This window comes from Ochotona curzoniae, unplaced genomic scaffold (assembly GCF_017591425.1).
Source record: "Ochotona curzoniae isolate NIBS_2020 unplaced genomic scaffold, NIBS_Ocur_1.0 contig_3498, whole genome shotgun sequence".
In the NCBI taxonomy this organism is placed as follows: domain Eukaryota; kingdom Metazoa; phylum Chordata; class Mammalia; order Lagomorpha; family Ochotonidae; genus Ochotona; species Ochotona curzoniae.
Window position 1 is genome coordinate 45,167,344 of NW_024465885.1, and position 23,147 is coordinate 45,190,490.

The 23,147-nt window shown below is 44.4% G+C and overlaps 1 protein-coding gene across 3 annotated transcripts in view; it reads right to left on the reverse strand.

Annotated features, from left to right (window-relative positions):
* Positions 1 to 13,480: 13,480 nt before the first annotated feature.
* Positions 13,481 to 23,147, reverse strand: part of RUNX1 (RUNX family transcription factor 1) — a 233,674-nt gene continuing 224,007 nt past the window's right edge. For 2 of the 3 annotated variants that reach the window (XM_040980790.1, XM_040980789.1), the window contains 2 exons: positions 22,743 to 22,945; positions 13,481 to 17,769 (listed from right to left, as the gene is read on the reverse strand). In XM_040980790.1, coding sequence (XP_040836724.1) covers positions 17,239 to 17,769; positions 22,743 to 22,945 — 734 coding nt within the window. In that variant the 3' untranslated portion in view covers positions 13,481 to 17,238. The remainder of the gene's footprint in view (positions 17,770 to 22,742; positions 22,946 to 23,147) is intronic. The other variant, XM_040980788.1, reaches the window with a different exon arrangement.

A 23,147-nucleotide genomic window follows, 5' to 3' on the forward strand; every position in this document is an offset into this window, starting at 1 on the left:
TCATTAGCTGCTTCCATCTTCAGAAATGATTACAACCTTGACTTCTACAACCATGGATTCGCTTGGCCTATTTCTAAACTTTAAAGATTTTTTTTTTTTTGTAAAGACAGATGTACAGAAGGAGAGAAAGTTCTTCCTCTGCTGGCTCACTCCCCAAGTGGTGGCACTTGTTAGAGCTGAGCAGATCCAAAGCCAGGAGTCAGGAGTCACGAGCTTCTTCTAGATGTCCTACGTGAGTGCAGGATCCCAAAGCTTTGGGCCATCCTCTATTGCGTCCCTGGACCAAGATCAGGGAGTTGGATGGGAAGTGGAGCAGCTGGGACAGGAACTGGTGTCCATACTGGATCACAGCAGATGCAAGGCAAGGATTTAGCCACTGTGCCATTGTGGCTGAACTTTCTAAACTTAAACACAGGATTCTGCGGTATGTATGATTTTTGCTCAGCTTTCTGAATGCAAAGGATAACATCTTTCAAGTGTAATGTTTGTGAGTTGATATTACAGCTTCCGAAGCAGTTTATTTATTTATTTTTGCAGCTAGACTTGCAGAGAGATGGGGAGACAGAATGAGAAAGGTTTTTCATGCTCTGGCTCACTCCTCAGGTGGCAGCGATAGCCAGGCGTGGGCCTAAGCTGGAGCCAAGAGCTTCATTCAGGTCGCTCACACGGATGTAGGGCACAAACACTCGGGTTATCTTCTGTTGTTTTCACAGGTGCCTTCCCAGAGAGCTGGATTGGAAGGGGAGCTGCTGGTACAAGATGTGGAATGGTGGCATCACGGGTGCCAGCTGCACCTGCTATACCACAACACGGCCACTGCAGTAGCTTATTTTCGCTAGTGCATAGTGACTGCACGGTTGATATGCCACCATAATCAATTACATTGCTTGATTATTTAATATAACTTTTATCCAAAGCAAACCAAACTTGGTCTGAATTGTTTAATATTGCTGAGTTCAGTTTGATAATAAGTTTTCTTTTTATGTTCATTGGATTGATCTGTATTTTCCCTTGTTTTGTAATATTTCTATCAGTTGTTTTTGTTTCTTTGAAAGACAGTTTTACACCCACACACACACACACAGAGAGAGAGAGGGAGAGAAAGCTATTCCATCTACTAGTTTACCTCCAACATAGCTTCCACAGCCAGGGTCCAGGGTTGGGGCAAGCTGAAGCTGGGATTCTGGAACTCTGGTTGGGTGTCCCATTTTGGGACAGGGTCCCCCAAGCACTTGAGTCATCTTTTACTGCTCTCCCAGGCATACTAGCAGGAAGAAGCATGAGAAGTGGAACAGCTAGGACCTGTAGTGCTGCTCCTTTGGGGTGTGCTGGTACCAGTGATGGCTTACCGTGCTTCACAGTACCGGCAACTCTGTGAGACGTTGATGTCGATGAAGTCTTGGTCTTATAAGACAAAGTACAAGTGTTTTTTTTCTCTTTGAAGAAGTTTGTGTAAGACTGATGCTATTAAGGTTTGTGCTTCTTTCATGTATTTGTTTATTTCATTCATTATTTCAATTAATTGACATAAAGCTGTTTATATATGTATATTTTTAATATAGTGAAGTCTACTTTTTTGTCCATTGATTCTTTGTCACTTTCATTTTGTTCATGATCAATTTTTTTTTAGGATTTATGGCTTTGATGTTTTGCAATGCACTAATCTTGTGTGATTGAATTGATCTTCATCATGTATTGTAGATGTCCAATTTGTAGCTTACATTTACGCTTACTCCATAGTTTCACAGATATTTCCTCACAGACCCATGCTTTATAAATGTGTTGCCTAATTTCTGAAAATCTAGGCGTTTTCTAATTACACTGTGGTTTTTGACTTCTAATGTAATCTCAATGAGGTTAGAGAGCCTACTCAGTAACATTTGGATCCCTTGACACTTCTCAACACTTGTAAACACTGGAAATCTGTAGTGGAATTTGCAAATCATTTGAAGGGAATGTGTATTCTGTTGTTACTGGACAGTTCCATAGATGTCAATAAGGTCAAGTTTACTGCTTGCATTTTTCTAATATTGTCTGTATCCTTGATTTGTATATATACACACACACACACACACACACATATACACATATATATAGGTCCACTCATTTTTTTAAAATGAAAGTTATTTTCACACAATATTTAAATTTTCTATGTTTTTAAGCCTTATATCTTAGTGTTTTATACGCATATTGCAGTAGTTCGCTTTTTGTCACTTTGACTCAGTATTTGAAAGAAGCTACTTTAAAAACAAAACAAAACAAAAAACAAGCCCATATTGTCTCACAGTTGTGGAAATTCCCAGCCCCAAATTAGGGAGAAGTCTGGTTGGTTTAGGCATCTCACGGGGTGACGGGGGCAAGGTGCAGTGTGCATGGGGCCGGTTCATGGTTAGGCAGGAAGCCGACAGGGAGCAGCCGAGCTCAGTTCAGGCCTTCCATGAGAACCACCTGCCATGCCCTCAGTGACTGAGGACATCCCAGTCGTCCAACTTCCTGAGCTTCTTTGTTTATTAGAGGAATTAACATAGGACTTTGGATTTGGACTCAAATGCCTTCAAGTGAAACTGTACCCCATTCAAACCAGAGCACTGTGCATCTTCTGCAGTGTACATCTCCATGTCGACCGGCTTCCGTTGTAGCCAAGGAACTCCTCTTACTATTACTCTACATTTCCTGAATTACTCTTTTCTATTTGTCAGAAATGGGTGTTAGCCCTTTTAATATATCTTCTCACTGAGTAAGAATCTCTAAGTTGGCAGCTATGCTGTCATTGTGCAGGTTCTGTTTTTGCGAAGTGGAAGTCATCGATTTTGCTGTTGCCCTATTGTAGGTTGTACGTCTTTTTGTCCTTTCTCTGACTGATTAGAGATTGTTTAAACAGTTTCACCTCGTGTGTGGTTTTCTTAGAACTCAGCCTTCTCAGGATCTAACAGCACTTTGTCAGTCTGCAGTTCCTGTCTTTCTGTAGTTGTGGGCGTTTTTCAGCTAGGCTCTTCGAGATTTGTTCCTGTTTTCTTTTGTCCTCTCCTGCAGTTTTGCTTGCATGTCTGCTAGATGTTCCACCGTGTTTCTGTTCCTTTCTGCATTCACTGTTTTAAAATCTGTGCTTCAGTCTGGCTAGTTTTTCTGACCTACCTTTCAGTTTTTCTCTTGACAGTGGTCTTTCATTGACTGTTAAAGACATTGGTTGCTTTTAGTTCAAGCATTTGTCAGTTGAGGAATGCCCATTTCTTTGTAAAGGTTGAAGTTCTCTGATAAGAGTGCCCATATAGATTCTTGAATGCGTTAATTACACAAATTAGAAACACATGTCTAAAAACCCATGAGGCTGTCTTTTAATTTCTCTCTCTCTCTCTTATTTTGTTGTTGTTATTTTATCAGGTCTTTTACTGTACCAAGTAATTTCTGTCTCTGAGTGCATCTATAAAACCGTGATCACTTTATAATCATTGTTTTAAAGGCAGACATTCACCTGTTACACTTAAGCCTTCTCCTGTTTAATTCAATTACTTAGAAACGAGACTATGTCATTCCTTTTATTCATTTCTCTTTTTTTTTTCCAGGTACTTTTCAATGAAAATCAAGAATTAGGTACCAAAAACTGTGGAGACAATGTGAGGCTGTGAATGTTTTGCAGGGTGGTGGCATTTTCAATAGCTTATCTTAATGCAGGCAAAAATGCAGGTGGTGAGGGTCTGGGCCCTAGGCCTTGTGAACCTGCCTTCCCAAGTATAGCCATGTCCAGATGCAGCATCCCAGATGAGAACTTGGGTCCTTTACCAACAACTCTTAAAGAGTCCCGAGCTTCAATTTGGATCCCTGCATGTGTTAGCTTCTCAACACTTTTGAGGAAAAGAAAAGGCCTTGAAAAAAAATATATATGGGCCATTGTTAGCCATACTATGTTTCTCACTCTTTTCTACTTTCCCCCCAGGGTGCTGCTTTCTCAAGTTAATGCTAACCTGATGCCTTCAAAGCACACACACACATGTACACGTGCACATAAACACACATCCACACACAAGCACACATACACACACATAAGGACTTTGGAGTCTTTTAAAGTTGTTTTCTCTGGAAGTCTTGATATGGAACATACACTTCTATTACAAAGGGCAGACATTTAAAAATTATGTATTTATTTTATTAGGAATGCAGATTTACAGAGAGAAAGAAAGATAGACAGAGAGAAAGAGATCTTCCATTTGCTGGTTCACTCTCTAGATAGCCACAACAGCTGTAACTGAGCCAATCCAAAGCCAGGAGTCAGGGGCTTCCTCCAGGTTTCCCATCTGAGTGCAGGGTCTCAAGGCTTTGGGCCATCCTCTACTGCTTTCCTAAGCTGTAAGTAGAGAACTAGAAGGTAAGTGGAGCAGTCCAGGCATGAACCAGCACCCATATGGGATGCTGGTGCTTTCAAGGCAAGGATTTAGCCACTGGGCCATCGTGCTGGGACCAACAGAAAGTTTTTAAAACTTACTTTTTCACATCAAAAACATAGTTCTATCCATATTAAGCAAAGGCAGCCTGAAATAGCTGAGGACCAGGCCTGTGGAAACCTAAATCATCATGATGCCTTTGGTAAACGCATCAATTTAAGATAAAAGTTCTGGCTGTTTGACTTCTTTATTGTGTGGGCATACTGATCCTGTTACTTAACCTGTGGACATCTTAGTCTATGCCAGAAAAACTTAAGCTGACTAAAAGTAAGGATTTGAGGGCCAGCATTGCAGTGGGAAAAGCTATGGCCTCTGATGCCAGCATCCCATATGTTTGTTGGTTCATTTCCAATCCAGCTCTCTGCTGAGATGCATGGGAAAGCAGTGGAGAATGGTTCAGGTTTGTGTCTGTCCCTGCACCCACATGGGAGACCCGGTTGAAGATCCTGGAGCCTAGATTTCACCTGGTCTAGTCCTGGCTACCGCAGCCATCTATTCTCATGGACATAATGCTTTCTTGTTCTCTCTCTCTAACTTTTTCAAGTAAATCAGTGTTTTTAAATTTTTTTTTTAAAGAATAAGAGTTAGGGTCTGAACTTGATTTTGAATGTAAAGTTGTTAATCCCCCAAACATAAGGTGTATGTATAAGCACTATGGCCATTGAGCTACTAAGCCAAACATCCCTCTCCTAGGCTGGACCCAACTTTGGAGCCAAGCGTTACATTCCAGGTTGTAGGGGAACCTAGAGAAAGGGTGGGTGTGCTGTCAGATCTTATTTCTTTCCTGACTTTGTGATGTCCTCTTTAGTCAATGTGACCAAGCACTTCCCCAGACATTCATGAGACAGTTCCGTCCTGCATCCTCTAACTTTGAGCTTCATTAGAGTTTATACGCATCTTTATCTACTGGAAACAAAGATGACTTCTTCATTGAAGGTACTACTTTGCACAAACAGTAGGACTCTAAGGCAGGTGAGGAGATCTCAGTGGGCCTTTCGGAAAGAACTACCTGTTCTATCATAAAGCACAGTGTGTTTCAAAGTGACAAACAAGAGCGGAAAATGATTCTTTGATTTTTAAGAGGCCCATAAACAGGAATGGCAATTAAACTCACAGAAGAACTCTCACAGGAAACTCAGCAGGCCAGAAGAGAATGGAGCAACATATTTCAGATTTTAAAACAAAAAAAATGGTTGGCCCAGGATAACGTACCCAGCAAATCTTTCATCTGTCTTTGAAAATAAAGTAAAATTCTTCCACAGTAAAGAAAATATGCTTCTTTCAAACCTTTCCTACAAATGATACTTCAAGATGTTCTCTTGACAGAGAACAGGAATAGCACCCACCAAAACCAAAGGCAAATGCAAAAAACATTCCAGTAAAATAACAACAGAAGACTAAATCAATGAACAATCCAATGCTAAAATGACAGGATCAAATTACCACCTGTTGGTATTAACCCTGAATGTAAACAGCTTAAACTCATCAATCAACTATCATAGATTAGTAGACTGGATTAAAAAACGAAACCCATCTATTTGTTGCCTACAGGAGACACATTTTACCAACAAAGATCAGCAGAAACTATATCTCATGGATTTTGATTTTTTTTGTTAGTTTCATCTCTTCAAAACACTTTCTTCTGATTAAATTTTTCAATGACTCATAGATCACATAGTGCCATCATTTTCTCAAGAAGGTTCTTGATTTTCTTTTACATTTCTTCAGCAACACATTGCTCACTCAGTAGCCTGTTTAACTTCATGGTATTGCTGATTTCTTTTTTTTTTTTTTTTTTCTTCCCGTTGTTGAATTACTTTTGTGGCTTTTCACTTAAGGGGATGTATAGTAACTGTGTGATAGAGACTATGATATTCAGCAGCATGTTATTTAACTTCAAGGCATTGTAAATTTCTATTTTTCTTCTTGTTGCTGATTTTGTATTGTGGATTTTCATTTAAGGGGATGTATAGTAATTGTGTAATAGAGGCTATCCTATCCAGATGTGAGGATACAATGCAATATGCATCTCTACTTCCAGACAAAGATGGACTCCCAATGAAACTGTTTATCACATCTTGACAATAGGATGCTGGACTCTCTGCCATTGTCCATGCCTGTAATGATGGACATACGACTGTGTATGAAGAACTATACTTTAGTAATAATATAGGGGAACACAGTGAGAATGGAGGGAATTGGGGAGGGGAGAAGGGAAACCCCAGGGCCTATGGAACTGTATCATAAAATGATAAAAATAAAAAGAAGTAAAATTTTAAAAAAAGAAAAGATGCAACTGAAACCAAAGGAAAGAGTATTTTGTTTCTGATTTAAATTTGTGACTGGTGCCATTCTCTTTCGCTTTGATGAAGGGTCTCTATCTCTCACTTCTTTGAGCCACCCACATCCTTCTTTGGTATTGAAATCATTAACCACATCTGGAGAGTTCATCTTTGGACAAGAGGCCTTATCCCGCATTTTATGCCACAGCCAGAGGGGACTCATAAAAACTGTGGGTACCTCGTGAGAGCTTAAAGTGTGGGGGATACTTAGAGACATTCAGAGGAAGTCAAATAATTGTAATTGATATCCCTGGATAAATGGAATTTCAACAGTAGGCTGGAGTTTTCCTTTGCTTTGTCCCAGGTGACTTAATCCTCGGGAAGAAATGTGATATACCTGACATTAAAAGAACCACAGGTTCTAGAATGGGCTGGAGTGCCAACAGCAGCCACTTACTCTTCAACTTGGTTCCCATCTTGATCATGGCTGTGTGCAGGTGAGGAGAGTTCATGGAGTATTTTACTAGTAGTGGAAATGCTGGGAATTAGAGTAATTCTATGGCCAATTTCTTAAGAGTAATGGATTGTTTTCCTAAGCAATTCTGTTGATTTATTTTCTCATCTCCAGCATGTTATATTTTTATTAGTTAGTTATTTTATTTGTTGTAAGCATGGATTACTTGGAAGAGTTAAATAAATAGAGATTTTTTTCTATCTGTATCATATAGTTGTGGGAACCAGTTATAAATTTTTCAAGGCATTTGAGCAGGTGGATGGAGGGTAGGTTCTCGAGTGTAAGAAGGAGACCCTATCATCCAAAACCAACTGCTAGACCATTTGTCCTATGATGGATCTAAAAGTTGCCACTTTCGAAATTTACATCTGTTTGAAAGCTTTTAATGTGAAATTAAATACAAAACACATCATTGGATTGAGCTAAAATTTTAAAAGTATGTTAATTCTGAGAAAAATATCTTTACAGGAAAAAAACCCTCTTGCTTATTCATAAGTGGGGGTGGGGGGAGTACACCTGCTATGGCCTGAAGGTTTGTGTAGCTTTCAAGCTGACAAACTGAAATCTTAACCCGCAAGAGTATTGGGAGGTGAGACCGGAGAGAGATGATGAACTCATAGGGTGGAGCCCACAGGCATGGGATCAGAGGCCCTAAGAGGCTCCTGCAGCGCTTTCATCATGTGAGGACACAGGCTGCTGGCAGTAGTCCCTCACGCCCGAGCCGATCACACTGGCACTTTGATATGGACTTCCCACCCTCTACTATGTATAAGCTTTTCCTAAGAGAAATAGACATAACACTTTCTGTGTCTCTCAAGTTCACCATTGGAAGGAAGGCCTGGGTACTTCAGCTCTATAGATCCTGTTGTGGCTGTTTAGGCTTTCACAAGTGGGCAGTCTGTTTGTCAATCAAAATAAAGGCACACACACAAATCCAATGTGTTCTCAGGAGAGAAAGCTATGACTGGGACTGACTGCCCTGGAAAATAAGGCCAAAGCAAGAGGGACTTCCTGACCCATCAATCTGGATCACAAAGAGAGAATAAGGGTCCCCTGGCTTTGCACATGGTCAGCTGTTGAGCACTCTGCTTTTTCAGGAGAACTACTTTCCTAGTACATCTGGATGTGATGTGCGGCTTTTAGGAGGCTTCCTAACAAGGCTAGACCAGTTTATTTTAGCTTCTGTGATTTGCACTGGTGGGTTCTTCGTATTTGCATTGGAAATCTGTAGAGCATTTAGTTGATTCTCCCCTTCTATTGTTCCACCATCAGAATAGGGTACTTTTGGCTATTAGTATCAATGCTGAAACTCCCCCAAATGCCTAAAGATGTGGTCCCCAACATCTTATGTAAATTGAGTCAATAAGGTTAAAAACAGTATTCAATCACAGTGTTTGAAGGCACGCCCTTTGAGGGGTGATTATAGGATTAAAAGGGCTTCACTGGGTTAAAGCATGATTATTAGAGCATAGACAGGCCTGCACCATCCTCACTGTTACGTGAAACTCTGCCCCACCATAGGAATGTGCCAGCTGTAATGACACCGCTGGATGCCAAACCCATAAAACCAACCAATCTTGGACTAAGAAGCTCTGAAGCTATGAGCTGGAAATAACCTCCTTCTTTCATAGATAGCTCGCTTGGTTATTTTGTTGTAGTAACAGAAAGCTCACTAGCACAGGCATCTAGACACATTTTCTTGTCCTCAGATTCCCTCATCAGGGAGTGGCCACTTCATTCTTATTTCTGGCCAGAAGCCCCTCTTTATCTGACGATTTCTCCAGGCTCCTCAGCACATGCTATGGACTGCATTTTCAAAGCAGGTTCAGAACTCAACTGCTTCTCATCTCTCCTGTTTCAGGAAGCTATCTGGAGTCCCCAGGGGACGGATATCTACTTGCTGAGCTGTATACACCACTCCAAATGGGGCACACACTCTTCTCCATTTGTGCCACATTTCCCAGTAAATCTCAGTTTCCTTAGGCTATCTCATGTCATTCCTTTGCTTGAACCTTGTCATTCAAAGTAAATCCCATATGGATGGCTGTTTGCACTCTGGCCCCACACTGCTTCCTCCTATGTCAGCCATACTGACCTTCAGCCAACTTTCTGCTTTGAGATCTTTGCTCAGCTCCCACATTCTTTAGGGAACCTTGTTATGACTCCTACGGTCCATGTCCTATTTCCTTTACCCTCTACAGGGAGATTCTCATCAGTGGCAGGTTAAGTTGTGTCTCCTAAAAGATGTGCTCAAGTCCAAAACTCTGGTCCCTGTGAGTGTGGCTGGATTTGGAAATCTGGTCTTTGCAGTTGTGCTCAAGTCAACAGATAGTCACACTTGTGCGAGCATTCATATCATCCAGTGACTGGTGCCTCTGCAAGAACAGTCATCTGGGCATGCATTCATACAAGGGAGGACACCTTTGTGCAGGAGGGGAGGTTAAAGAGATACATCCAGACAAATGTCTTGGTTCATTTGTGCCATTGCCATGAAAAAATATCCGAGTACATTTGAAGCATCAGAATTTTATTTTTTCCCTGCTCTAGAGGTGGGGAAGGCCAAGATCTAAGTGATTGGAAGGGTTGGTGTCTGGTGAGGTGCCAATCTATGCTCCCATGATGGTTCTGTAGCTGTGCCCTTCAGAGGGGGCAGAATTGAAGAACAAGACTTAGTTCCCCTGAGTTCCATAAGGGTAACTGCAGTATCCCATCTATGAGGATTCCACTCTCATGACTTCATTACCTTAAGGATCACCCTCCTCACTCCTATGATACTGATTACTAAATTTCAACCTAGGGTTTGGAGAAGGACATTCAGACCTTGCAGCCAGGAGCACACAATAGCAGAAACACCAGATGTAGGGAATGAATGGAGGCCTGGAGCAAGCTCTCTCTTAGAGCCTCCATAAGCATCAACCTGTCCGACGATAGTTTGGGATTGCAGGTTTCTGTAACCTTGAGACAACAGATTTCTGTTGCTTTAAGCCATCTGGCTTGGGTGCTTTAGCAATCCTAGCAACTAGAACTCCCCCACCTGACATATAGTGAGTCAGTCTGCTGAGTATGTGCCTCCCCTCCTGGAAGGAAAGAATTCTGTCTGTTGGTCATTGCCAAATCTCCCATGACTGGGAGTATGCCTACTATAGATGGCATAGCACAAAGGAGTCCTCTTGGCAAAGTGGAATTAAAAGTTCACCCAGTGTGTGGGACTGTCATGTTCTGCTTTATTCTTTCCTGTCCCACCTACAGCGGGTGACTGACCCATGGGTGGCAGAGGGGCTGTGCTTAGCTGGCATGGACATCTCTCATTCTGTGTGTGAGCTTGGTATCTTCCATGCTGGGAACAGGTTAGGGCATAACACTAACCCCAACAATTTCATTTTTAATTGTCCACAGAAACCCTTACAGAAATCAGAGGGGAGAGTTGAAAAAAAAAACTGCATGCAGTTATTTGTAAAAACAAATAATGATACTTTGCATGCATGTAAGACATTTTATCTTCAAAACACTTTCAAAACATCAATTAATCCTTACAATAGCACCAATGAGAGGGAGAATTTGAGACATGCAAAAACTTAATTACCAATATTAAAATTTGGCACTTGACTAACCCTCCTCCTACTGGGGCAGAAAACACATTCCACACTGTCTCCTTTTACTCTCAAAATAATGAACTTGGGAACTTAGTTCTATTAAGCAGCAGTAGGGGAGAGGGTTGCTGATGTTCTCCTCAGAGTTCCCGCTTCTAGGATTCTGAGCACCAAGGAACTCAGGAATACAATTTGGTCTTCTTTGGAACAAAAATTTACATGATTCTTTGAGATCCCAAGACTAAGACCAATGAGTAACCCAACCCATCATCCAACAGAAGTTCTCAGCAACTTGTTGAGCCGCAACTTCATAATCTAGTAAGAGTTTATCTGCGCCCCCTGGGTGAGGGAAGATAGCTTGTGCAAAGACACTTGGCCACACTTTGTATGTTAGCGTATTAGATTAGTTGATTCCAAAATGTTCACGTACTAAAGGCTTGGTCCCTGAAGTTAATGTAACTTAGGGTGGAAAATTAATCCAGTTATGATGTTTGGAGGTGGGGCTTTTGTGAATTGAGTAAATTGGATTAGGCTGTTAGGGTGGGGCATTCATGAGAGGCAGTCTTGTGCACTCATTCTGGCTTTGTGATGCTTGATAGTACCTGGGAACATTGCCAGCGAGAAGCACATCATGAGATGCTAAACAAAGGGGGCCATCTGACCTTGGCTTGAGAACCTCCCAAACCGTGGGCTAAAATCAACCTCCTTCCTGCAAACAGGATCTTGCCCTAGGAACTAGCAATGGAAAGAAAGGGTGGCCAACAGGGTGGAGCTGTGCAGAGCTGCTTTCAGAAGCCCGAGCATTCTGAGATTTCTGTATTCTGTAACCTGGACAGTGGGGGACCTGGTGCTAATACGCTTTAGCAGGAAGAGGAGCTGCTGTCTCCTCTGAATGAATCCTTTCCACTAGAGGCCAGCTGGTATCCTTCAAGTCCTGAGCAGGACTGCTGGTACTGAGTGTACTAAGCCATGGACTTTTGCTTCCTGAACGGAGGTAGAGCATAACTCTTCATTCCACAAGTATGGGTTGGGCATAGCAGCTTCCTTTTGAAGAAGACTGCATGGAAAATAGGAATGAGAGGGTAACTTGACGGGGGAAACCTGGCAAACAGAGCATCAGCCAGGTGAGTAAGGTCCATATCAAAGTGCAAACAGGTATTGCTTTCATCTTTGGGTCCATATTCCTCCACTGGAATATTTATTTCTTTAGAACATACAAATCTCTCTGACATCAAAAACTGCTACAGACAGTAGTGGTAACATCCATCTGGGTGTGTTTCTCAGTTCTTATTCCCATTACCGGGCCAAAGTAATGTGTAACCTGACTCTACCTCACATTTCCTATATCTGCTTATCTCTAAGCACAGGCCTTGTTGCTTTTTTTTTTTTTTTTTTTTTTTTGCCAAATCGAGTAATTAATTAATTAATTTAGAAGAGTTACAGAGAGCAAAAGTTGGAAAGAGGGAGAGACAGAGAGAGCTTCCATCTACTGGTTCACTCCCCAGATGGCCACAGTGACACAGGCTGAGCCAGGCCAGAAACAGGAGCCAGGAATTTCTCCCAGGTGTCCTAGGCGTGACAGGGGCCCAAGCACTTGGGCCATCTTCTGCTGCTTTCCTAAGCGCATTAGCAACGACGTTGGGTAGGAAGTAGAGCAGCGGGGCCATGAATGGGTGGCAGTATGGAAGGACAGCATTGCAGGTAGAGGGTAGAGGGTCCTGTCTTGTTGAGCACACTTGTTTTGGTTCCTTAAGTTTTTTGTGGTCATGCCATATACCATTTAAGATGGGTCCTGAGGCCCTGTGATTAAGAAGTTAGAGAACTGGAAGAAGCTCTCTGGTAATTGGTTTTGGGTGGGAGTTTTGGAATTGAAATGATAAGAATACTTTTCACACGGATGGTGATGATGGAAGAATTAATTAAAAAGAAAATATCCCTCAACTGTTGTTCAAGTCAGCATGAATTTTCATTTACATTTATTTTCTTAAACAAGCATCTTAACAAGCCTTCTGTGCTCAGTAAAGTAGCCCAGGTGAGGCCATTTTGGCCCAGGAGCTGGTATATGCTGGAAGCATTTGGGCGGGGGAAGACCTGGATGCCTACTGCTTTAGTCCACACTGATCTGCTCAAGCTGTTTTCATAGCAGGACTCAGTGGGCATCTTTCTGGTCTTCCTCCACCTCAGAGACAGAGAAAACCAAGGGGAGAGAATGTAGATCCTTGTGCAACTGTTTTATTTGCCATTCACACTTGGTATAATACTGGATTTACAGAAGGAACTGCGGTAACAAAGAAATGAAGGCTCCCGGGCATAGCACAGCTGCCCAAGTTGGGCATGATTGGAGAAGCCTAGTCCAGTGGGCTGTGTTCAGTGAGCACCTGCTCTCCTGTAGTAAGGCACCCTGGAGAAGACCCGGGGATCTTTTATGACCAGGCTTAAAAACCAAGTTTGGCAGGTCCCTTCCAGACATAGTCAACGTGTCAGTACCCAGGAGAAAGGAGCCCACACGTGAATTTCCAGGCTGCTGTGTGACCAGGTCCTATAACGGTTGTAGAAACAGATGCTAGGTGGGATGGGGAGAACTTGTGGAATTATGAAGGCAAATTGTGTTTCTTTGCCTTTTTCTTTTTTTACAATAGATGTGTTATGCCACCATTTCATTTTGGAACTTTATTTTTTTTTTCCATTGATCATTATACATCCAGAATAACACAAATAACCAACAGTTCTTTTTGGTTTTTTTGCACATTCATTTCCTTTAGAACAAAAGTGAACTTAAAAAAAGAAATTGGAACCATGCCGTTAGCTGTTTACAAAAGTAAGTAAGGAGTAGCTCATTTTAAAGTCTAAAATAAACAAAGTAGAAAGAAGCATTTTTCCTACAGTATGTAGCAAACATAAGAAAAGGTCCTTGGAAACACACAAAAATGAAGAACGTTATTATAGCCATTAATATTTTATAATGAAGCTTAAAATCTATTTACATACATAAATACAATTAAATTTGTTGATGCAACTCTTCTGGGAAGAAAAAAGAAATGCCACGTGATCAGTCTCATCAATACTGACCTGGCTAAAGGCAGGGAAAAAAATTCCCAACAAATAAACAAAACCCCTAAATGTGTACTCTAGGGTTAAATAAAATGGTATTTTGCTTGTTCAGACATTAAAAAAAAAGTTTCCTGCGTTTCTTGTCAAACCAATTTTTCATGTATAAAAGACCCCAAACATGTCATCTCCCTAAAAAATAAAACACACACACACACACACACACACATACACTGCCAAAATGAAAAGTCACCAGGACGGAATGTCCCGAGATTACAGGTATTGCAAGACAGACATCTGCAGTTGCAAACTGTAGGACCTGCAGACCAAACCATCCTCCTCTCTGATCAGAGCATCCTGTTTATCTGCACAGATGCCTGGCGGGGGCAGGACGGGCTGTGGCCAGGCTGCCTCCTCGCCGACTGGGCCTCGCAGGGTTCCTGTGACTGCAGATCCTGAAGGCTTAGCCAGGAGTAGCTCACTGGCCTGAGCAAGGCTGACTCACCGTGGCCAGCCTGCCTTCTGGGACCTTGGGCACTGTGGTTGAAGGTGTGTGCGAGCTCCTCCCAGAAAGTGGAAAGATCATAAAGGCTGCAGGTCGGCTTGCTAAGATGGAGGAAAAGGGAGAAAAACGTTTCTCAGACAGCGAGAAAGACGGAAGTGAAATTATATGTCGATGTGTTGAAATGAGCAAGGGCCTGAATAAGCACAAAAGGCTCCTGCACTTGTGCACCAATGCTCGCAGGTAGACCCAGTTAGTACACGATTGGCATTAAGGATCTTCCTGACACCTTAATTTACCTGGAAGCAATGGATGCAAAATATATCTATATTTATGTGTGTGTCTGCACGTGCAAGACCTATCTTCCGAACAACTGAGATGTAATTTTTTTTTTCCTAAAGCCAATGAGTCTACCCAGAGTGACGAGCCCTCTCCATTCAGCCTCTTTCTGGAGTGAAGATTGTGTGCGAGGGAATCTCTGATTTTCCTGGGGAGGGGGTGGGTAATGAGGCAGGTTTGGGTTGAATATCTCCAGGTACCAACATGGAACTGAAAAAAAAAAATAAAAATAAAAAGAGAGACTCTGATTCCTTCATTCCCCCTCAGTATTCTGCCAGGTCACATAGGGCAATAAATGTGCTAAGGAATATCTTCAGCTCAGCTGGGGAGAAATGGGTTAGCGGTCCTTTCTAGAAATGCAATTTTTAACTTTTCTGACATTGGATGGTAATTGAATCGCAAAAAAAAAAAATATGTATGGAATATGAAACTGGTGCGGAGGCAGCTGTCTGGTATGAAAATGAACAGGTTCTGGGTTTCTCCAAGATCTGCTATAGCCCTTCTAGATAAGAACGAACTAACAACACAAGCTGCTTTACCCTTTAACTCTCACCAAAGTGCTACTGCATCTGTGTAAAACAAATAATCAATATATATATATAAAGAAAATTCAAAAAAAAAATCAAGTTGTTTTAAATAAGTCCAGCTGTTTTGCTGCCTGCAGCCAAAGATCTAATTTGAACACTTAAATTTATAAAATAAAAATCAAACACTGTTCTGAAGTCCTGCTTTCAAATACTCCGCAGAGTTGACCTGAAATCACTTCCACTAATTTAAGAGGTACATTAAATAACAACCAGATCGTCTCAAACACACGCATGTCTAAGTCAGCAGTCATGCAGCTGCATCGAGACCAAATCCTCTAGTGAACAGAGTGCCATCGAATTTACAGTGACATTGATAACATTGAGATTGTAGCCATGGCCAGCAGCAACATGACTCTTCCCGGGCATGCTGGTGCCACACCCCATAGGGCAGGGTCTCAGTCTGGGGGGTGGGAGTGGGGAGTTGCAGAGGGCGAGGGGTCCTGAGTGTTCCAACCCCTGACTCATCACTGGTGTGCATGCGGAGGGACCCGCTCCTACAGCCTCTGGGTTCACCCTCTGTAAGCTCAACTGGAGGCTTTTCACCCCAAAGGCACCTGGACTAGTCCCTTCCTCTGCCGCCACTGGTGGACAGCCACAGATTCTGTTCTGCGTCAGTGAACAGGTACGGTTGCAAAGAGGAACTGCTAGCCCCTCGATGTGACTGGTTAAGACACCCCCTCCATCCACTAACTTGGCCCCTCTGTCAACAGAGCTCCACTTGGGATGTCTTCCCTTACAAAGCATGTCAGAAATCACCAAAGGCCTTGGAGTGAGCAAATCCCTCGGGAGAAACTGAATCCTCCCCGGAACACGTGATCACCGGCACCTGTCTGAACCCTCGGGGACCAGACTTGACCTTCGCTGTCTGAAGAGGAGCCAGATATCAGACCCTTTGTAGAGCGTACCAGAAAATTCCATACTTCTGATCTTCGGAGTGACTCTCAGTGTCTGAAAATCCTATTTAAAAACATTGCTGCATTAGCGACCAACTTGTTTAATTAACATAAAAGGGAGTTTAATGTAAACAATATTTCTAGATAACCAAGTGATCACATTAGCCATCCTTTTTTTTCCAGCCTTCTTCAATGTGACACATTTAACTCTGGCTTCTTTCACAAACAAAAGAAAAGAATGTAGTACTTGATTTTTTTCTTCTTAATATAAGTACATTTAAATAATTAAAAAAAAGTATCAACACGTAAGTAAATGTCTGAACATCAAGATACATAAATAGGGATTCCTTGTGGGAATACAGTAGTTAAAAATGACCCAAAGCTGTAGCTGTCTCGAAGAAAAAAAAAAAAAAGGCACAGCTACACACCAGTCCAAAGAAAAGTTAAATAAAACAGAGAAGGAAATCATATAGTTCTTTCAATTGTCAAAGCAAGAAAGAAGCAAGCTCAAATTTGTATCTGTGTATATAAAAATAAAAACCACCCAAATGCAAATACGCATTTTGCCATTGATAAGGTGCGGAAAAGGAAAAAAAAAAAAAAAAGAATTAGATGTCAAACAGGACGAGTTGCATCCCTCCGCGGCCCCCCTCCCCTAACCAAAATTCCATATTCTTTGGAAGAAACGACTTGGTTAAAAAGTGAAGTCAAGGGTATAAAATCTTTCTTTTATTCACAGCATTGCTAAATCAGAAGCATTCACAGTTTCCCTCCGGGAATCTTCCTGTTTCCTTTGCCACGTGTCCACACGCTGGCGACGGTCTGGTGGACACCCTCAAACTGGGTCAGGTTTGAAAACCTGCGAAGTGCCAGGGGCGACAGCGGCGTAGCGCAGGGGTGCCCGGCCTGGAGTGGGGTCCCCAGGTGATGGTGATGGCAGCGGCGGGCCCAGGCGGGGCTCCCCGCAGCACGCAGCACGCGGGGCTCCCCGCAGCTCTTCCCTGGTCAGTGTCGCGTCGGACGATCCCAGGTGGCCGCTGTCCCTCAGTAGGGCCGCCACACGGCCTCCTCCAGGCGCGCGGCAGGTGCCATGTTGGTGGGCGAGTTGCTGTGGCTGCCCTCGGCCTCCACCACGTCGCTCTGGTTCGGAAGGCTGGGGTTGAGCAGGGCCGAGCCGGTGGAGGCGTTGGTGCAGGGCGGCAGGATGCGCGGTGGCGAGCGCTCGCCGCCCACCAAGGGGAACTGGTAGGAGCCGGCCGAGGCGCCGTAGTACAGGTGGTAGGAGGGCGAGCTGGTCTGGAACGGACCTCCCTGCGCCTGCGACGAGCCCGGGTAGGGCGGCGGCAGGTACGTGTGGTAGCGCGTGGCCGAGCCCATGGCCGGCATGCCGATGCCGATGCCCGACGTGACGGGCGTCGGGGAGTAGGTGAAGGCGCCTGGGTAGTGCATGCGAGGGTCTGAGATGGAGGACAGAGCGGGGAACTGGCGCGGATCGCTGAACGTCAGGTCGGGCGCTGCTGCAGAGCGGAGGAGAAAACATCTGGTGAGTTGCGTCGGGGAGGCCTGCGCTCGCTGCTGCTCCCCACGTCGCCGGCAGGGAGGCAGCCCAGGAGTCACTGCCCAGGAGCTTGCGGCAGTGACCCCAAAATGCCACAGCCCACGAGGACAGGGACTATCCGAATGCTACTCGCTAACACAGATGGATTTATCCCAAAACCACCATCCGGAGGGCTGCTCCTGCCCAAGGGAAGCGTAACATAGAACATCACGTAATTCACTATGATATATGCAATGATGTGTGCTCTACGTAATATAAGATAGTAACGCAACGGGCATAGTATAGATGCACTATAACGTCTTCTGTATAGAATATTGATATAATCCCACCAGCCCAATGTGCCAGCTGCCAATTTTTCCGTTTTGCAAGGGCTAAGAATAAGCTTTAGTTTTTGGGATAGTTGAAGGAAAATCCAAAAGTGCCTAGTATTTTGTGACATGTGAGAAGAGTGGGCAGTCCTACTTCAGTGCCCATGTGCAAATCGGGCCCAGCCTCGCTCACTGTGCTGCCGAGGGTAGTGTGCCCTGGCATCCATGTGAGGTCAGGCCACAGGTCAGCGGGCGCCACAGCACCTACAATATTTATTTTCTATTTTCTTATGGAAAAAGTTTGCCAGATCTTTGTATTATACATTTTTAAAATGTTTATAATTAAAATAATGCGTCAATATAATCAAAATATGAATACCAATTTCATCTGTAATATTAACATGAAATTATGTAATAGATTTTGAATGCTAATCTTAAGAGATTAATACATATCAATATTAAGAGAAATATATGCAACGTAACCATGTAATGATTTATAATACTATTTTATATGTAATATTTAGGTTGAATTGTGAAAAATTACCAATCCTGTGAGCGTGGAACAGTTGAAAACTGGTCATTTCCTGTTTTTCCTTTTAATGCTGGCACAGTGAGGGCTGTAGGTGATTGACAGGTAACCTGGCTACCATTCCTCTCTCCCCACAGGATCTGTCTTCAGATCAATCGGGGTCTAGTCTTCTCTGTACGGATTTCCTTGGCTTGTTAACACGAATGGATGTCGGATCCTGATTTACGGTGCTATAATTTTTTTTTTTTTGTACATGCTGAAATGTTATCTGGAGTAGCAATAATGTGTCTCTAGAATTCTTTTGTTAGGGTTTGGGTGTCTGTAGTGTCACAAGCTGGCTTTTGCTGTCCTGCGGTTCCTTGCATCCTTTTGCACTTCTTTTTCTTCTTACAGGCTGATCTCTGGAACTACTAGAGGGCTGGGCACCCCAAAGGGGCCTCTGTGTCCTGTGGTACAAACCTGAGCAGTGTCATCATTGTTAGGGGAGGGGGGGTTTGCTATGTGCAAGGTGAGATGCTTCCCCATGCCAGCACTGTTCCCTCCCTGCACTGTGAAATGTCTCCAGATATTGCCAAACAATTTGGGGTGGCTGACTCCACCCTGTTCTCATCCCTGCCTGAGAACCAGCACCTCGGACAGAAGGCTGGTGTCCCAGGGTAGTTTCTGTTCTTCAGAATTATTCATGAAATGACCAGGCCAGAGGACAGTGTTGACATCAGCAGACCCAAAGATAGCAACAAAGCCAGGCAGGAGAATGAAATGTTTTAAAATTTTAAGTTCTCAAATCAACCTATAGAACGGCTCTCCGCTCAGATGGCATGTGACCTGTGTCCTCCTAAGTTCCGGCCAATAAACTGGGCAGGGCCAAAAACTTGCCCTGAAAGGAAAGCTCCCAGGGTGGCTTAATCTGTTTTTGGAAGGCACCGGCTGCTGATCAACTTCCTCATATTTCAGGCCTATTCTTCAGCAAGCAGAGCTAGTCCCACTCTCTCCCTCTCTCTCTCTCTACTCTGCTCTACCACCACTCTCCACCATCCCTCCCCGTGATGGGTGTTTTATTGCTGTAACACATTTTTTTTTAAGATGAACTTCTCCGTACATTTGGGGTGAATGTGATAAAGAGAGTCCTCATCAGAAGAGCTGATCAAAGTTTACAGAAACAGCCGAAGTCCACAGCAAATCCCTCCACCAATGAGGAAACCAGGAGGCTCCCTCTCAAACATTCCTGTTACTCTTTTCAAAGCAAGTCAGACATGTGGGTAGAGAAGAAGTTGTAAACAGACAGGGGCTGGGGGTCTGCCCTTCCTCGGCCACTTCTCTAGCTCCTTCTCCACCTGGGCCACACCTTGTTCCACAGGGTTCATCTCTGTCCACTCATGGGTGAGCAAGGCCCGTGTCACCTGGTCTCTGCTTACAAGCATGGCTATGCCATGCTTGATGTGGCAGGAAGTTTTACTCCCCCTGCTATTAAACTTATATAGTCTAGAGAAAAGGAAAGGTAGGAGGAAAAGCATTAGGCAAATACAGCAATTTGCAGCCCTCTGATGCAATCTTCTGGACACAGATAAATGACTGCCCATGATTCTTCTCACCGCGCCTGCCCTGTGACAGAAAAGGTGAACCCCCTGGGAGAATGGATGAGGCTGTCCAGGGCTCCCATGTGGCTTTGGGACACACTCTGCCCGTCTGTTCCCACAGCTCCAAGGGGATGCAGTGATGGCCCTGACTGCCTGGAGTCCCTTGTGAGTGCACGACCACTCAGGAGCAGCAGCGCTAGAATGCTACTCCCTTCTCAGCTGTCTGGTTGGGATGCAGGTGGGGCTGGATGGTTCTCTCATTTGCAGGCAGCATATCTGTACTGCCTACACAAGAGTCGTGTCACATGAAGGACCATCCACTTGGTCACATTTTTCTTCTCTTTCACACACTGGGATACTAACACTGTTGGGATCCTCTAATGTGCTCAAAGGATCTATTCAAACAGTTGCTTCCATTTTCAGAACTGGTCTGTCAGCCCTCCTGAGCAGACCCAGCATCACCTGTGTGACCACAGCTCCTCCTGTCTGTCAGGTTGAGCGAGAGCTGACTTATTTTGTGGAAGTGTGGATGGAGGTGGGGACCCCTGGTGCTTTTTAAAAGTAGGAAATCTGGGGATTAGGAAATACAGCTATTTTGGATGGAAATGTCCCCTACCCCCCGACCGGTGGGGCTAAATATCTGCTATGACAGCTCAAGTCTTTGTGCCACAGTTTGACGTGGATGAAAGCAGCCCCACGCCGGGGCCCCTCCCGCTGCCCCCAAAGGATTAGACAGCCTGAGCAGATAATGGCTGCCTCAAAAGAATCTCCTGCATGACTCAGATTAATGCATGCTGTCTGTCGCCCCCGCTGGCAGCTACACATTAATTTTTTTTTTCTGAAAAAAAGAAAAAAAGAAAAGTAAACCTCCAGATGACAACTCTTTTCAGACAAGGTGTGGAGTCTGTCTGCAAAGGTTAGAGAGAGGGAGAGAGAAGGAGCCAGAGTTGGAGTCCCCATGGAGAAGGAAGCCCAGGTGGGGCCGAGGCCCGGAGAGGGGCAGTGGGATTAAAAGGGAAGGCGGCACAGAACAGTGTCAGGTTCTCAAAGCCGTCCCGGGCAGACACGTTGCTTTTATGTGTCTCTGCTCTCCTGCCGCCCCCAGGTTTATGACAAGGCCTCTCGGGCTCATGCTCCAGGCTTGACTTTGCAGAAGGAGCTCTGCCAAGTTGAAGAACAGTCTCCCGTGCAATTGGAGAGCTGGGTGGAATTCCCTGGTCCTCCCTCCAACACAGCGGTGGGATAGTGGGGGGAGGGGTGCTGAGATGGGTCTTTTTTTCTTAATCTCCTTCACTCTCACATGCTCTCCTCCTCTCCCCTTGCCTCTTGAGCAGCAGGCTGTTCAGAGATAACTGATGGGATTCTTCATTAAGAATGCCCCTGCCCCATTTCTGTTTAATAGCAGAGGCGGGTCCCAGGGTTCTAGTGCCAATCTTGGCTAAGTCAGGAGATGCATGGGACAGACCTGTCCCATGGTCATTCGCATAGGAAACAGGAAATGTTTCAGATGAAGGCCTGAGCCAGTGTGCAGAGTTTAAGAGTCTGTAAAAGTAGATGAGTGCTTTTGGAATCAAAATCGACTAATCAGGTTCTAGAAAATTAGAAGCTGAACAAATCCACCATCCCTGTGCTGCACTTCCAGCTCCATGAAGATGCTGGCACGAGCGGCCGGAAAGGTGAAAACTGAGGTGGGAGGTGCGTGAGATGGTGGAACTCCCGCTTCTCCAACCCCAGTGGAGCACCGTTTGGTCCCCCAAACCCAGGGGTGCTGCTGGGAGAATCTCTGAGAAGTTCACTCTGGGACTGTCTCAGCAGCAGCAGAGAGATCTGGCGAAGTCTCAGCAAACACGCTGATTTGGAAAACAATCTTACACAACCTCGAAGATGGCAGACGCGGCTCCTCTGCCCCCTCAGACTCTCCCTAGTCTGCTCTAATCTCATCTCCTGGGCACAAAAGCAGAAGCCGCCACCTCCCGCCCCGCCCCCAACACTCTTGCAAGTATATTTGCAGGCATCCCCATGCTCAAGTTCTCCCAGGGTTTTCACAGTTGAGTCCAGCTCCAATTTCAAAGCCCCACACAGCAAGGTTTTTCTTTTCTTTTTTTTTTTTCCCCCCTCAACAAAGGAATTTTCCTGTGTAACTCTCATGATTTCCCTGCCCACAAGCAAAGGTGAGTGCCAAGCCCAAAGGGCCTGTAGGTGAAATGACTAATATTTAATGAGCTCGTATTCACAACAATTATGCTAACCATGACACCTGAGCTTCTCAGGCTGCTTCTCTGACCTCGGCACGGACAGCGCCCAACTGGAAATGTACAATGTAGAGTACCCTGCTTCTGCCCCACATGTGCCCTCCATCCCTGGGCAGAGCAGTCCCATCTGGCCAGAACTCAGTTGAAACAATGACTTCTAGAAGCTGACCAGTCTGGCCTTTGACTCTGCTAACCCTTCAGCTACACGCATGTGTCAGGAAGAAATGGTGCATGGCACTGTGTGTGGAGTATTCAATACTTGTCCTTCACCGGACTATCATGTTCACAGCCCTCCTCACATACTTCCCTCCCCGGATCCTCCACTGCAAATCTGCTGCAGAAACATGTGTTCGCAAGCCACTCACTTGAGAGCCGACTGGAAAGTTCTGCGGAGAGGGTCGTCATGCCGCTGGCACGTCCAGGCGAAATGGGCGTTGCTGGGTGCACGGAAGGAGAGGCGATTGAGCCCAGGTACTGGTAGGACTGATCGTAGGACCACGGTGGGGACGGCTGGATCTGCCTTGTATCTGCAGAGAATCAGGGAGGTCAGGTGTATGTGGGGTGAGGAGGAGGTGAAAATTTTAAAAAATTGAAGTCTTTTAACAAGAAAACAGTAAGTGGTTAAATGTATTTTCCATGAATGTGGCTTGTTTGTATGAGTGTCCCTCTAAGTCCATGTCCAAAGGGCTGCCTCTGTTGGATGATGGCTGCCCCCAAAAGATGCTGACA